Source organism: Paramormyrops kingsleyae, chromosome 3 (assembly GCF_048594095.1).
Source record: "Paramormyrops kingsleyae isolate MSU_618 chromosome 3, PKINGS_0.4, whole genome shotgun sequence".
Taxonomy (NCBI): Eukaryota; Metazoa; Chordata; class Actinopteri; order Osteoglossiformes; family Mormyridae; genus Paramormyrops; species Paramormyrops kingsleyae.
In genome coordinates this window covers 43,573-59,693 of record NC_132799.1, presented here as the reverse complement: position 1 = coordinate 59,693, position 16,121 = coordinate 43,573, and the positions used below count along the sequence as shown (strand labels likewise).

The 16,121-nt window shown below is 45.5% G+C and overlaps 1 protein-coding gene across 3 annotated transcripts; it reads left to right on the top strand.

The window, feature by feature from the left end:
• The first annotated feature begins 1,851 nt into the window (after nucleotides 1-1,851).
• Nucleotides 1,852-16,070, top strand: hkdc1 (hexokinase domain containing 1). 3 transcript variants are annotated; one of them, XM_023829139.2, is made up of 18 exons: nucleotides 1,852-2,113; nucleotides 4,201-4,363; nucleotides 4,577-4,725; nucleotides 5,366-5,494; nucleotides 5,649-5,744; nucleotides 6,381-6,480; nucleotides 6,591-6,774; nucleotides 7,340-7,495; nucleotides 7,591-7,824; nucleotides 9,210-9,514; nucleotides 10,376-10,524; nucleotides 11,530-11,649; nucleotides 11,785-11,880; nucleotides 12,084-12,183; nucleotides 12,456-12,639; nucleotides 13,662-13,817; nucleotides 14,049-14,282; nucleotides 15,010-16,070. In XM_023829139.2, the coding sequence occupies exons 1-18, from the start codon at nucleotides 2,048-2,050 to the stop codon at nucleotides 15,146-15,148; spliced, it is 2,760 nt and encodes a 919-aa protein (XP_023684907.2). In that variant the 5' UTR covers nucleotides 1,852-2,047; the 3' UTR covers nucleotides 15,149-16,070. The 3 variants fall into 3 exon arrangements, with proteins under 3 accessions (XP_023684907.2, XP_023684908.2, XP_072565419.1); XM_023829140.2 differs by lacking the exon at nucleotides 1,852-2,113 and adding an exon at nucleotides 2,172-2,356; XM_072709318.1 differs by lacking the exons at nucleotides 1,852-2,113; nucleotides 4,201-4,363; nucleotides 4,577-4,725; ... (3 more) ...; nucleotides 6,591-6,774; nucleotides 7,340-7,495 and adding an exon at nucleotides 8,988-9,092 and having other exon boundaries at nucleotides 7,728-7,824.
• The last annotated feature ends 51 nt before the right edge of the window (nucleotides 16,071-16,121 follow it).

Below are 16,121 nucleotides of genomic sequence, written 5' to 3'. Positions count from 1 at the left end.
ACTTCCTTGTGCACACCAGCCTTTGAACTTCTGTCTGTCCAAGTCATTGTTCGGAAACATAGGAAAAGCTTCATAAAATGCGCATCAACACACCTTGATAAGAGTTGAAGGTTTAATTTACTCTCCAGCCCAGGACCGCTCTCCTCTGTGCTCTTATTATTCATTTTCTGATTTCATGTTTCACATTATTTCTGATTGGCTGCTTATCACCATGGAAACCACTTTAAATCAGTAATCTTGAAAACATGCTGCATCATGCTGGGATCACCAGGATAGGCTGCCTGTGGCTTTGGTACATAGCCCTTCAAGCTGCTGTGTAGTGCATGCATTAATCCTGTTTGTGCTGCCAGTATCTTTTTCCTGCTTGGTGAAAGGTTCCCTGTGTCACAGTTCTAACTGGGAATTTTGCAATTGTGCCTGTGGTTGTGTTGTAATTCAAGTCAGTGCTTTTCTAAATGTGGTGATACTTCAGCCACATTTCCAGAAATGTGCCACATTTGCTGTTTGGTCATTCAACAAGCATGTAGCCAGACTGCCGGCCCATTTTTGTCGGACAATCTGTACCACATTTGCGTCCTCTGCCCTGTAGGGGGCCCACTCCCCCTCACATATTTTCTATGCAGGCTGAAAGTGGCATTTTTCAGATGTGTCCAGCCCATGTGTGGCTGTGATGTGTGTGACCAGGCCAATTGTAGCTGCATTGCGTGTGGCTGTGCTGTCTGTGACTAGCTTATGTGTTGCTGCACTGCATGCTTCACTGTATTGCATGTGGCTGTACTGTGTATGACCAGCCCATGTGTCACTGCACTTTATCTGGCTGCACTATGACTGGCCCTTATGGCTGTGCTGCATGCTTCACTGTACTGCATGTGGCTGCGTGTGTGCAGCTGCGCTGTGTGACCAGCCCATGTGATTGTGCTGTATGTGATCATCCTGTGTGTGACTACTCTGTTTGTGGCTGTGCTGCATGTGGCTACACTGTGATGGTCCTGTGTGTAGCTGTGCTGTGTGTGACTGACCCTTGTGGCTGTGCTGTGCATGAACAGCCTGTGTGGCTGTGCTGTGCATGAACAGCCTGTGTGGCTGTGCTGTGCATGAACAGCCTGTGTGGCTGTGCTGTGTGTGACCAGTCCATGTAACTGTGCTGTATGTGATCATCCTGTGTGTGACTTTACTGTGTGCGGTTGCGCTGTTTGTGGCTGCACTGTGTGTGATCGGCCTGAGTGAAGCTGTGTGGGGGTGTATCTTTATTGCATTGTGAACCACAGGCTTTGCTCAAAGACCTTGATCTCAGAGCCTGTGGCACAGAAGGAACCACACATGCGACCTTTAGCAGATGCAACGTGGTGCTGTAATTGCCACAGATGATGCATTTAAGCGTTATCTGCCTCGATAAGGAGTGATTGCGTTTGGGGGGGTGGGATTTTATTGTCTAGCCTTTCCATTGTTGTTTCTCTGGGGGTGGAATTTGTGTACAGAACCCAGATTATAGTGGTGGGTCAGACAGCTACTCTGCTTTGAAGGAGCCTTCAGAGATGTGCTGCGATCTCCGGCCCCATCGCCTGATCTTCGGGTTAATTATTCTCTATATTGATGTTGTCATGCTCATAGGAGTATGACTGCCAGTGTCATCTGCTTTGCAGGCTGCCATTTTCAATCCGGTTCCCTTCCCATGTGCTGTTTTCACAGACGTGACCAGATCTGTGGAGGAGGTCATGGCCCCTGGAAGGGAGCCAGCGCATTGCTAGGTGAACGCATAGAGCAGGCAAGCCAGCGAGAAAGCAGCCTGTTAATTATTGAGCCGAGGGGCGGAGCAGGCCTGGTTAAACTCTCACGGGCGGGTGGGGGTGAGCCCCAGAGAGAAACCCCTCCTTCACGCTCTCTTTGGGAACAGGCAGCGGGGAGAGGGAGGAGGCTTTAAGCATAGGACCAGGGCCTCTGCAGAATCGCAAACAGCAAGTCACACCAGAGAGAGATTCCTCCACTGGGGACGTCTTTCTCCTTCAGGGAAACTTTTGCTTTGGACAGGCCACTGGGGGCACCATTTATGATGCTTGCTGTGCACTTGCTCTCCTTCTACTTCTCCAAACTGCAGGAGGACCATGTCAAAAAGGTGCGTCGGTGACCTTCTCCTTTATGGTCAGGCATGGGGGAGTGTGTGTTTGTGGTCAGGGGTGGAGACTTGTGTGTCTTTTCCAGATGAATCTTGCTGCTAAGCATGCAGAATGTGAGACAGGGTGTCGGAGACTTTCTGGGATGTGAACTCTGTGTCATTCAGGGTCTCAGATGCTGAGAGAGTCTAAGGACCAAGCAGGGCAGTCCTTTCAGAATTGCTCGGACTGTAAACCTTGAACAGGTGTGTGCTAATGTGGATTTATCTGATTCAGGGTGACTCCGGGAATAATTAACCCACTGGTCTCTGGGATGTGGAGCTGTGGAGAAGGGGGTTTGATCATGTGGGGATATGTTTTAGGGCAAAAAAAAACAGGAATGGTAAAGATGTTATGTACTGATCTATTCAGTATTGTTCAATTTTTCTGTGGAGACTCTCCTGTTTAATGACTAATGTTGTGGTAAATCACCAGCCCTGTGTCTTACCTTGTTCGAGTCTTTGGTACGTTTTGCAGGGAGGCAGACACAGCCAACGCAACCGTAACATTTCCTTTTCGGTATGCTCTCTTTGCTTCTCTGCTGGCTTTTATGCTTTTGTTTAGAAATGTAGAAGCACGCTTTGTTAAACTGGAGCCTTTGTGTTTAAAGCCCAGGAAATCCTGTCTCTATGTTGGGGAATTGTTCTCTAAATACTTAACACCGAAATTTCACAAAGCAGTGTCTGCCTTAACTGTAAAACAAGTATAAAAATAAAGAAATTACATTTCATAATGAACTTGATCAAAATAAAAAGATCATTTTAAATTTATGGTTGCAAGTAAGTTATATAAAATTCTGGCAAAGGTTTTTCAAGTACTGAACAACGATTACTTTGGTTGCAAATGGGATGCATGCATGAGTGTGATCGCAAAGGTGGGTATGAACCTGACTAAAGTCTGGACTCTCAGCTGCTGCGCCCCCCTGATCAGGATGATCAGCAGTAGGGCTGCCGCAATTTCCCAGTGTAGTTGATGACGTTTTGATTTCTAAAATGCTTCATTATAAGAAATGTTTTTCTTCAATATCACTGTGTAATTATGGGAGTAGTTCAAATTATCACAAAACAAGAAGATGGTTTGTATACTGTGCAAAGTTCGATGGCATCCCATAGCACCGTTAGTGCTGTGTACAAGCATCTGAAGAGAAAATGCACCAGTGATATTCTGCATGATGGGCCATCTGAATAGGTAAAACGACCGCAAGTGTTGTCGATTTCATGTTGATTAAATAACCATTTGTATAGAGAGCTGTTTAATATCTTTTGTCTCTGTAGCTCTTGAATACACTCATTATTAAAGCCATGGAGTTGTCTTCCTGCTACCTTACAATTTCCATTGATTGAGTATTTAAGAACAAGTTTAGGGTAGAATCTGGGCTTATTCTGCATTTATTGACGGTGCTGGTGTGCATTCGTGCACATTGGGCTTGTCGTGGCCAGTAGTATTATCGTAAACTTTAACGGAAACGAAAATGGACACTAAATAAATAACAAAAATTAAATAATTCATGAACAGAAATAGAAACAGAAAAATAAACTGTATTTACCACAAACCATGTTGGACTTCAAACTGCAACAAATTTCGCCACACCATCAACGTCTTGTTACCTAGTTTCACTACAATATCTCCTTTTTTACATGCAGTCAAGGCTGCTGAACAGTCGATTTCTTCACTGCAACGTCATGTGTAGTGTGGTCCGCTAACCGAATTTAACAAGCATAAGGATATGCTGAATATATTCAGATGGCTAACTTTTAGGTATTATAGTACACCTCACATTTTATGTGCGCTACTAATCTGCCTATCAAATTTTGGGCATAGGTAACATTGATGTCTGTATAGTGGCGAAAAGTCCAATGACATAGTTTGTTGTCAAGATAAAATTAATGAAAGTCAATTATTTATATTGATTGACCAATTCGTAAAATAGTCGATATTAATTGACATTAATAGTCATATTTGGCAGCCATAATCAACAGTAGAGTGAGAAGCTCTTAGTGGAGACTCTTCCCATCTGGCTGTGGTCAATCTTGCATTCCTCTGACTGCAGGTTGACCGCTACCTGCATGCCATGCGCCTCTCCGATGAGCAGCTGCTGGACATCTCCACCCGCTTTCGTACCCAGATGGAGAAGGGGCTCTCTGTCGAGAGCAACGCCACCGCCTCCGTCAGGATGCTCCCCACACACGTTCGCTCCACCCCCGATGGCTCAGGTGCGTCATGTTCAGCACTCAAACCCAGACAGTGTTTCAGAATATGGGGAGCTGACTGTGTGAAGGCTGAGAGGGCTGGGGGTCTGACTGAGAGACCATCAGGTTTGCAACTTGAGTCCATATCGCCTTGTTGGACCCTTTCGTCATCATGCTCTGCACATCCCAAACACGGACCGCAAGTGTTTGCTAACACGGCCTTCCTCTGGACCCCAGAGAAAGGTGAGTTCCTGGCCCTGGACCTCGGAGGCTCCAAGTTCAAGGTGCTGCTAGTGAAGGTGTCTGAGGATGGCCGGGGGAAGGTGGACATGGAGAGCCAGAGCTACCCCCTCCCGGAGGATGTGCTTGGGGGTCGTGGCACAGACGTGAGTCAAGCACACAATGGCGTTGCCGTGTGAATGGTGTCAGGGTGGAGTGCCCTGTGTAGCTGACAGCTGATTGGCTTTTTAAGCTTTGCAGCTGAATAAGGATAAATATTTAAACAAAAAAAATAATGATCAGGCTCCTCTGGGATTTCGTTTCTGGCCATAGGCAGTATCTGGTCAGCCAGTCCCTTGAACAATTTAGGTTAAGGACCTTGTTCAAATGCCCAATGGTGACACATTCTTCTGTCCCTGGGATCTGATCGAACAACCTTCCAATCACAGGCACAGTGGTGATAACCCGCTGAGCCACACAGCGCCCCCATGTTGCCAGACGGACCCAGAGCTGTCCTCCTGGAGCCCCTAATCTGAGTGCTTTGAAGCTGTGGGTCTGCTTGAGTCATCCCACAGAGGGCAGATATGGCTTCTCCCCATATTTTTACAGCATAAAAAATTTTGTTTACCAAGTTATCAGTTACGTTTGGAATAGTGTTCAGAAGTCAATAAAAGTTCAGGGATTCCTCTCATCATCCGGTGACCCTTAGCCTCAGGGGGGATGCACTAGGGATCCCTTGGGGGGCCTGCCATCACTACCCCCCCACACTGACGTGCCCTGTGCACCCTGTGGACCTCCTTCCCCCAGCTGTTCGACCATGTGGCCGAATCCTTGAGGGATTTTATGCAGAGGAACAAGTTGGATCTCAGCACTCATGAGAGAAGGTCTTTGGGATTCACCTTCTCCTTCCCCTGCAGACAGACCAAAGTGGATGAGGTATGGAGGGATGCCCCCCCCACTCAAAACCAGATACTTTACATCCTACAGAAACGGGTTTTCAACACAGCACCCTGAATACTATACCAGTTGTCTCTGATGTCCTTTGTCTGAATACCTCTCCCCCTTGTGCCTCCACATCCCCCCATCCCAGGGTGTGCTGCTGTCCTGGTCAAAGAATTTCAAAGCCAGGGGGGTCCTGGGCACAGATGTGGTGGAATCCCTGAGGCAAGCTGTTGACAGAGTCGGGGTGAGTTTGGGGAAGTAATGACAAAATACAAAAATTGGAGAACTATGGTAAGTGTTCCTAGTGCACATTATACATATATATTCAGACTTGTTTGGTTGCTGATGATGAGTGCAGTCTGCAGAATTATGCAAACGCTTGTGTCTGGATGATGCCAGAAAGCCAAAGGTCACATTTGGTAATGAGTCCCATGCCACTTCCAAGGCCGATCATCCCACTGGGATCATCGAGCCAGTTGGGATATGCTGCCTGGGTCAGGTACCACGCTGGGCCAGGCTGCCAGTCTCAGAGCAGGAGGCCAGGTTAGCTAAAATCTTCTGCCCAAGTGGATAGACGCCAACATCCTGCTCTGGGTCTTGGAGATAATCTTCCAAATTAGTTCTCTGCTTTTACTTTTGATAAAGCAGGGCATTGTTTTTGGAGGTAAACTCCCTACCCAAGGCAAAGCTGTACAGGCAGGTTCAGCTTATTCTGTAATGGTAGAAACTCCTCCAGCCTGTAAACATTATAGTACAATTGTGATGTGGATATGCTTTACACCCTTTATGTCTTTAAAAGGTATATTTATACAATGCCCCTGCCCAGATGGTCGCATGTCGTCAGTAAGCTGGTGGGTGGGAGGGGTGTTTTTCTGTTCAGGACCTGAAGGTGAATGTTCTTGCCCTCGTCAATGACACAGTGGGAACCATGATGACCTGTGGCTTTGATGAACGCAACTGTGAAGTCGGGGTCATCGTAGGTGCTGAGCCCCCCCCCCCCCCACCCACCCACCCAACACCCCAGCCAACATAGTACATTCCATAGAAATATTGTTCTGGACCAGTCTCACCTCTGGGAACACTTCTGTAGGTACAGGCACCAATGCCTGCTACATGGAGGAGATGAGGCACATTGACCTGGTGGAGGGAGACGAGGGTCGCATGTGCATCAACACTGAGTGGGGTGCTTTTGGCGACGACGGCATGCTCGATGACTTCATCACCGAGTCTGACAGGGAGATTGATGCCGCCTCGGGCCACCCGGGCAAGCAGACGTAAGCCCTACCTCACGTGTATGTCCTGCATCACTCATATGCCTCACTTCACATGTAAACTCCGCCTCATGCATAAGCCTCGCTTCATGTATATACCCCGGCTCATATGTAAGTTCCACTTCATGTGTATTCCCTGACTCACGTGTAAGTCCTACTTTAGGCGTATGCCCCGCCTCACGTGTCGGTCCTGCTTTATTCATATGCCCTGGGTTCGGGGCTTATTTGGTCTTTTGGACCATTGCTGAAACCAAACATATGGTCTTGGAAGGGCCTTTTCAAAAATCAGAGTAAACCTCTGCAAATGATGCTTTATTTGCCATTTTTACACATATGAGTACATGTATATTGAAATGCTTTGTTTCATATATCCCATCATGCTTTTCTTTGAGACATAAACATGCACATACAGGTGAGAATACTTTGGGTTCAAGTACGGGGTCAGTCATTTATCCAACACCCCTAGAACAGTCTGCCAGCCATGGGATTAGAACCGGTGTCACCACTCCCTCTCTTATAAGTATACACCTCTCTCCAGTCCCTAACTGGGCATTTTTCATGGCTCAAGGTTTGAGAAGATGGTCAGTGGGATGTACCTGGGGGAGCTGGTGCGGATCGTTATGCTGAAGATGGCCAGGAGGGGGCTCCTGTTCGGGGGCCGTGTGTCGGATGCTCTGTGCACCAAGGGGAAGCTGCAGACAGCACATGTGGCCCTCATGGAAATGTGAGAATCTGCCCATCTGCCCAAGTACCAGTTTCTGGAGTGCCATGCTCCTGTGAGCGGCTGAAATCCCCAATTCCCCCCTGATCCCTCCCCAGGTATAAGGAGGGACTGCAGAACACATGGAACATCCTGATGGAACTGGGACTGCAGCCCTCTGAGGACGATTGTGTAGCTGCGCAGCATGTCTGCACCATTGTGTCGTTCCGCTCAGCCAACCTCTGTGCAGCAGCGCTGGCGGCTATCTTGACACGCATCCGCGAGAACAAGCGGCTGAAGAGCCTGCGCACTACTGTGGGCATGGACGGCACCGTGTACCGCACCCACCCACAGTAAGGTGCCCATCAGCGCACACACGTAGACCACCCCAAGCATGAATATTAACTGTCCTAACCCCACCCCCTCACAGTAAGAAGCCCGGCAGCACACACACACAGACCACCCCGGGCATGAATGTTAACTGTTCTAATCCCCCCCCCCCCCCCCCCCACAGTAAGGTGCCCATCAGCACACATACACAGACCATCTCTGGCATGAATGTTAACCGTCCTAATCCCCCTGCCCGCAGTAAGGATCCTGGCGGCCCACACACACAGACCGCCCCTGGCATGAATGTTACCTGTCCTAATCCCCCCCTGCAGTAAGGACCCAAACCTCTGAGGTCGAGTACATCGTCTGCGATGCAGCGTACTTTTCGCGTCTATTTCAGTCTATACTGTATCTCGCTGAAATATTAATGTAGAATCATGAAAAAACGCTGGCTAAATCTGTAATCGGTGGTCTTTTCAAAACGTCCATTGTCGGAAGTATTAATGTTTTTAAAATTAGGTTAAATTGGTAAAAAATTAAACCATGTCACCTTACTTTGTTTTACCTGCATTGGGGGCGTGTAGTACCTCTGTCACCCGAAGATTGCTATTCACATTATAAATAGCGCATATTGAAATGGCATTTGCATGATAATTTGATGAACAATGCAGCAGTGAAACGCGATCCAGATACGTCCCCATCAGCGCCATAAAAGGGGGTTGGGGACGTGGCCAAGTGACAATGGCTCATTCATACACATGAAAGTTGCTGCATATTCAATGAAAGGAGCCAGAAATAGTGACATGTTAGGTTTTTCTTATTTATTTATCCAACTGAATGTTGCAGCTACACCATTTAATCATCTTCATGTAGCCAAGATATCTGGGATCAAAACATACTGCCAGCATTGCTTACTATGTACTTTTATTATGTTTCTGCAAGTGTTCCAAACTGCATTTTGCAATGTCTTTACTTTGATGTCAAATTACAAACAATCTGACATATTTACTATATACATTGAAATAAAGATGAGTGTAATGGCAAAACAAATATATAAGAAATAATTTATTTGCCATGAATTAAGTTTATGATATTTGAAAAAATGTGTGATCATGCCCTAGTCAGTGAAAGTGTGTTTCCTACCCCTAGTCCTCAGAGGGTTAATTGTCCTAATCTCCCACCACAGTAAATATCCTGGCAGTACACACAGACCACCACAGGTATGAATGTTAACTGAAGTAATCCCCCCCCTCACAGTAAGGAGCCCGGCAGCACACACAGACCACCCCAGGTATGAATGTTAACCGTCCTAACCCCCCCCCCGCCCCCTCACAGTAAGGAGCCCGGCAGCACACACAGACCCCCCCAGGTATGAGTGTTAACTGAAGTAATCCCCCCCTCCCCCAAGGTATGCCAAGCGACTCCACAAGGTGGTGCGCCGCCTGGTGCCTGAGTGCCACGTGCGTTTCGTGCTGTCTGAGAGCGGCAGCAGCAAGGGTGCCGCTATGGTGACAGCAGTGGCGGGGCGGCTGCACTCGCAGCGACTACAAGTGTGTCACACACTGGCACCCTTCTCACTGAGTCCCGGCCAGCTGCAGCAAGTGCGTGACAGGATGCGAGTCGACCTGGAACGTGGCCTCAGGAAGGGCACACACACTGGTACCCCTGTCAAGATGCTGCCCTCATTTGTGTGCACCCTGCCCAGTGGGAATGGTGAGTTCCCCCCGTGTGGTCATCCTCTACCTGACCACAGATGGTGCCCACATGTCCTTTGCTGGTGTGTGATGCACATATTCCAGCATGATATCTAGAGCATTTTTGTAGTGATGGGCAAGTGAAGCTTCATGAACCATTTGCTGTATTTTCTGACCCCACCAGATGGTGCTCTCTGATCATAAATGAGCTCAACGTATGCCCCAAAGCAAGAGCATCATCTAGTGGGGAGAAAAAAAAACAGCAAATGGTTCATGAAGCTTCATTTGCTCATCACTAGCTTTTTGCCAAATAAATTTAAGTATTTAGGAGTGTAGCGGCCAATAACATATTGACTGGCAATAATGTAATAACTAACATTAATGTATTAAAAATGATTACATTATTGGCTGCTACACTAGCCAATAATAATGTAACAACCTGCCAGTAATATAATACCTTGTTACATTATGCACAAAATGTTATGTTTTTGATTCAGAAATGTTGTTACATTATTAGTAAGTTATTATTGAGTTTTATTACAATAAGAATGGAAAAATGTTATTGGTAGTTATTGCATCATTGGCAAATATAACAGTACTGGCAGTTATATCAGTATTGGCTGCTATAGTTTATAAAAGAACGAAGTAGCAATGAACAAACTGGATTTTCCATATCTATTCCGTAATAGGAACCAGGACTTCAATTCAAAAAATTTTTATGTAGCGCCTTTCAGGACAGAGTCCCAAGGCGCTTTACATGGATGTGTTGTAATACATCACATCATTAGAAAGAGTAATACAAAACGGACTTGCTTGAGACCTTTCTAGACCTCTCCGTCATTTTATGGCCTGCAGTAGTTTTCGCTTTCTTTCAATTCAGAATGGGGAAAGTATCTGGCCCTGGACCTCGGCGGAACCAACTTCCGTGTCATGGTGGTTAAGATCCGCAGTGGCTTGCGCCGGTCCGTCCGCATTTACAACAAGATATACGCCATCCCCCTGGAGATCATGCAGGGCACAGGGGAGGAGGTGAGCAATTCAGCATTGCAGGTGGGGGAGGTGCATCTACAACTATGGGTTTGCGCTAAATGGCCTGTTTTTGTTGACTTGCGTAGCCTGACAGTTTGATGACTTCAGTTTCAGCATGTATGCTTGTCGTATTTTACAGGACGAGTTAATAGTCTGGGCCCACCTATTGAAAGTAATTTATTTTGAAACAATAAAATACCACTCCTAAGCACACCTTGAGGTTGTACAGTAAATGTGTTATCTTGTGAACAAGAAAATATGGAGTGCGGCATTAGATGACCTGACCCCCACAATCTCAATTTCCCTTTCTAAACCCTGTAAAGCTGGTATGGGATGAATTGGATCAAAGAGAAAGAGCAAGGTAGCTAACTTGTGCCCAGAACTTTTGGAAACTCCTTCAGGACTGTTGGAGAAGCATTTCAGGTGGCTACATCTGGAAGCTGGCTGAAAGAATGCCAAGAGTCTGCAGTGCTGACATCGAAGCAAAAAGGGGCTATTTTGAAGGGACTAAAATTTCAAAAATTAAGATTTTCAGATGTCAAACACTTCTCTTGGTCATTGCAATATTTGATATGTATTACTTCACTGCCTTCTCCTATCAGGAGCTAAAGTACAGACAAATGCATTAAAAGCAGGTGTGTCCAGTATTTTTACTGGTACTGTATAATCACTAATGTAAATACATAAAATGTATTTCTGGTCCTGATGAGTGTTTACAAGTGGTTCAGACCCAAAGCTTCACCTCCCCCAGAATCCAGTTTGTTGGGCTCTACACCCATTAGCACTGGAAGCAGTGGTGCTGAGGGTGCTAAAGCAGCCCCTCTGGTTGTTGGTGGTAAGGCAGTGTCAGAATTCTGTTGGGCAGCCTGTATGCCTATAAAGCCAGCTTATATTTTTATGCTTAACTTGTTGTTAGCTGATGGTAGCTAGTGAACATACAGAAGAACTTCTGTGAAGTTCATTAGTCTCTCAGGCTCTGAGCATCTCTGCCTGTCCGTCTTTCAGCTCTTTGACCACATTGTCCAGTGCATTGCCGACTTTCTGGACTACATGGGCATGAAGAACACACGGCTTCCCCTGGGCTTCACCTTCTCCTTCCCCTGCAGACAGACTGGCATTGATAAGGTGCTCCTTTCCTCTCTCAGTCTTCAGTGCAGTCGGGGGTGGGGAGGGGGGGTTGTCTTCATCTCTACATCCACCCGTCCCCCTGCAGAGTCCCATTTTCTGAAGGGTTTGACCTGTGTATTTTTTCCCCTGTAGGGGGCACTGGTCAGCTGGACCAAGGGGTTCAAAGCCACAGACTGTGAAGGACATGATGTGGTGGACATGCTAAGAGAGGCTATCAAGCGGAAAAATGTGACTATTATTCATGTATATGTATGCATGTGGGCGCGTGTGTGTGTCTGCTTGTGTGTTTCTGTCTGTGTGTATCTGCATGTGTGTCTGTGTGTGTATCTATGTGTTTGTGTGTGTGAAACTCGCCAATCTTAAAAGTGTCACTTGTAATGAAATTAATAAAATGTGACCGAACCTTAGCCTTGACCCTCTCACACACAAAGGAATTTGATCTGGACATTGTTGCCGTGGTGAATGACACCGTGGGAACCATGATGACCTGTGCATACGAAGACCCCAAATGTGAAATAGGCCTCATTGCTGGTGCGTGTCTTCCAAAATAAAAGCAGATGGTGGTGTGCACAAGGAGAGGTTTCTGCTAGGTTTCAAAATAAAAGTCTTTGATGCCTTTGTAATATTCACAGTGAGAAGATGGTGATTCATATTATTTATATTAATTATTCATTCCCGCACTTAATTAGAGCATATTAGAATTTATGCACATATTAAGGGGGATATCTTTCTTGGCCAATCCATAGATTCCTCAGGTAGATGGCTCTGGGGGCAGGGCAACCATCCTTAGCTTGTGCTTGCAGGTACAGGCAGCAATGTCTGCTACATGGAGGAGATGAGGAACATCAAGTGCATGGAAGGCAATGAGGGCAGGATGTGTGTGAACACGGAGTGGGGTGGCTTCGGAGATGATGGTGCACTGGAGGACATCTGCACTAAGTTTGACCAGGAAGTGGATGAGGGTTCACTCAACATGGGGAAACAAAGGCAAGAGTGGCTTGAACATTTTAAAATTTTGCTGATGGACCCAAGCAGCCACCAAACACCAAGGGCACTTTCCACAGCACCAGGTACCATACTTTTGGTACCATTGACTTCCAATCGAGTATCAGTACCAAAATTTCCAGTACCTAAAGTGCCAATGCAGCTGGGGTCATTTTTTGGTACTTTGGGGTGGGACTTGCTAACCCTTTCTTTGTCAGTCGGTTGTGCAAATAGCCTGCCTCTGAAATACAGTACAACTGCTGTCTTGAAAAATATTGCAAACTCAGAAAACAATGATAAACCAAGTTAAAAAAAAAACAATAAATAAATAAAAATAATGGATGCAAGCTTTGCAATCTTGTTTGAAGAACAGATAAAACAAAATCAACTGCTGCAATGTTGTAATAAAAATCATGTAAACAGCAATGATGAAAATGATTACGATGGTCTTGGAATAACGCATGCAGTGCTCATGCAAAAGCAGCAGAAGTAAACTTTAAACTGATTTATAAAAAAACTTGATTTGTAAAAGCTTGAAAGAAATAATCATTAACAAGTTTTTTTCCCTATGACAGAATAAAAATGTTTTAGTTAAACTAATGTCGATACAGAACTAAAGGTATAAAAAAAGCTATCTTTAATATAGCTGACTAGCGATGTAGAATTGCATGTGCTCTTCAAGCTATATAATATATCATAGCCATTTTTGGAATCCAGTACAAAATACCTTACCTTGTGTTGTGATGTCATTCAGCGCTGGTACCAGTTTTTACACCAGTGGAAAACCAACACCTTAAAGTACCGTACTTTTGTTCCTCACTTGAAGTACCAAAAGTACGGTGTCTGGTGCAGTGGAAAAGCATCCCAAGATACAGTGGCATTTGTATGACTTATTCACTAGAGGGTGTCAAATCACTAGAAATGGACTTATACAACTGTCACATGTGAAATGCACAAAACAATGTAGGAATAATTTTATATTGAAATATTTAATATGTGCAATTGACTAAGCTGTGGCGCTGTAGGTTTGAGAAGATGACAAGTGGCATGTACTTGGGAGAGATTGTCAGGCAGATCCTCATCGACTTAACCAGCCGAGGTCTTCTGTTTCGAGGACGAATCACAGAGCGGCTCAAAACCCCCGGCATCTTCGAGACCAGGTTCTTGTCCCAGATCGAGAGGTGAGGTGGGCAGCCACTTTATTTTTGCGGTTTATGACTTCAGCACATTTGGTCATGACATTTCCATTCCATGTTGTTTGTTTTGTGTTTGCTGTAAACCTCGTGATGACCATATCAGTGAAATACAGAAGAGCTCAGGTTGCTGGGGAGAACCTCACAGTCTCTCCTGATGAATTAGAGGAACATGTCTGTAGTAATACAATGTGTTTCTGTAACACTATCGCCCTCTAGTGACCGGCTGGCACTACTCCAGGTTAGGGCTATCCTGCAGCAGCTAGGTCTAGACAGCACATGTGACGACAGTATCATCGTCAAGGAAGTGTGCGGGGTCGTTTCCCGTCGGGCAGCACAGCTCTGTGGGGCTGGCCTGGCTGCCATTGTTGACAAGATCCGGGAGAACCGTGGGCTGGACCACCTGGATATCACCGTGGGGGTTGACGGCACACTCTACAAGCTCCACCCACAGTGAGTAGTACAGCCTAGATCTTTGGACCTGTGCTTAAATGGCAGCAAGCAGTGATATGATTACACAAAGGGCTGTGCACACAGTAAAACATGTTCATTTGGGCAAATCTCAGAATAAAATTTCATTATTTAAACAGAGAGAATGATGCTAGTGTGATTTCAGCTGGACTGAAGACCAAACAGCAGGGGTCTCAAACTCCAATAACCTGGGGGCCACTGCCCAGGGAGTGTTTGGCTGAAGTGGGCCCACTGTGACAGCAAGGTCCCAATGCTGATTAGAGGAATAATGTTACTGCACATTTATTCTCTGCTCACTATAGGAAATGAGAGATTGATCTGTGGGCCACATTTACTAATGAATTAAAAAGGTGCCATAGGCTGGTGCTTAGAGAGACCTACACTAGTGAACAAAATTGTGGAAACACCTAGCATATGCTGTCTCTCTCTTTGTATCCCTATCCCTGTGTGTATCTCTGTCATTTCCTGTCCTCCTATCTGTGTCTCTCTCTGGTCCTGTCCTCCTATCTCTATGTCTCTCTCTGATCCTATCTCCTTATCTCTGTCTTTTCTGTCTCTCTCTCTCTCTGTTCCCATGTACTTATGTGTGGACTCACTCTCCCTTTGTGTCTCCCTCTATCTGTTCCTATTCTCTCTCTCTCTCTCTCTCTCTCTCTCTCTCTCTCTGTCTGTCTCCTTTGTCCCTGTCACTTGCTCTCTTTCTGCACAGCTTCTCCACCATCCTGAAGGAGACCGTGAAGGCCTTGGCGCCCCTGTGTGACGTCACCTTCATCCTCTCAGAGGACGGCAGTGGGAAGGGGGCTGCCCTCATCACGGCCGTGGCATGTAGCCTCTGCAGAGGGGTATAACTGCCTTTTAGCACATCTAGCGTGTAGGCAGGCGGTATGAAATATGCTAAAAGACAGGAAGTTTTCAAGGATCCAGGCCACTCTTCTGACAGCTGGATATTTTTAATATCAAACACACGTTTAAAACCATATTACTTTAAAATAATTGATTTTTGAATGATTGATTTGTTCATATTCTTTATTTCATTTATGATTATTGGTAATTTATGTGCTTATATTACATCCAGGTTGATCTTTATGCGTTGCATACAAAATTAATAAAATGTTTTTCAACAATTGGATTAACAATTGTCTCATATCAGGTAGGAAGCAATATTGAACACAGAGCTTAAGAGGTTAGGATTTTTTAGATGCTTTGCTGATGTGACGTACATTGTGTGTTTGCCTAGCATAATTGTAGCATTACTAAAACACCAAGAAACATGTGAAATCCTTGGTTCCCTGACCTTACGTTAATGTTATCTGATTTGTTAACATTTCCAGTATGTAATTGTCAGGGCTCTCAAGTTTAATTTAAATTTTGAAGTGAGATCACATCTGTTAGGGATGGAACATGTGTCTCCTTGTCAAACTTGTGAGATTTGAAAGCTCTCCCTACCGCACTCATCCTGTTTTGTTCTTCCACCCTTACCTTGTCTACACTCCATTTGTGTGCACAACCATGTAATAATTTGTTTGCAGTAGGATGACATGTAACTTTAGAATTTACCCAGAAACAACAAATGCTATTTTATGATTGGCTGATAGGTGGCTGTTAACTCTGTATAACTGGAGACAGCGATGAACTTGGCGGAATTTCATGTCATAACATAAACATTAAATATGAATTTCTGCAGGTATGGCAAGAAATCGCAGCAGCTATCACTTTATATGCTGAATACATGTGCATGTACATGTGCAATACAGTCATGTGCATCCCTGACTCTCTGTATTGTTACCATTGCTATCTACTTGGTTAATTGCGTAGCATATT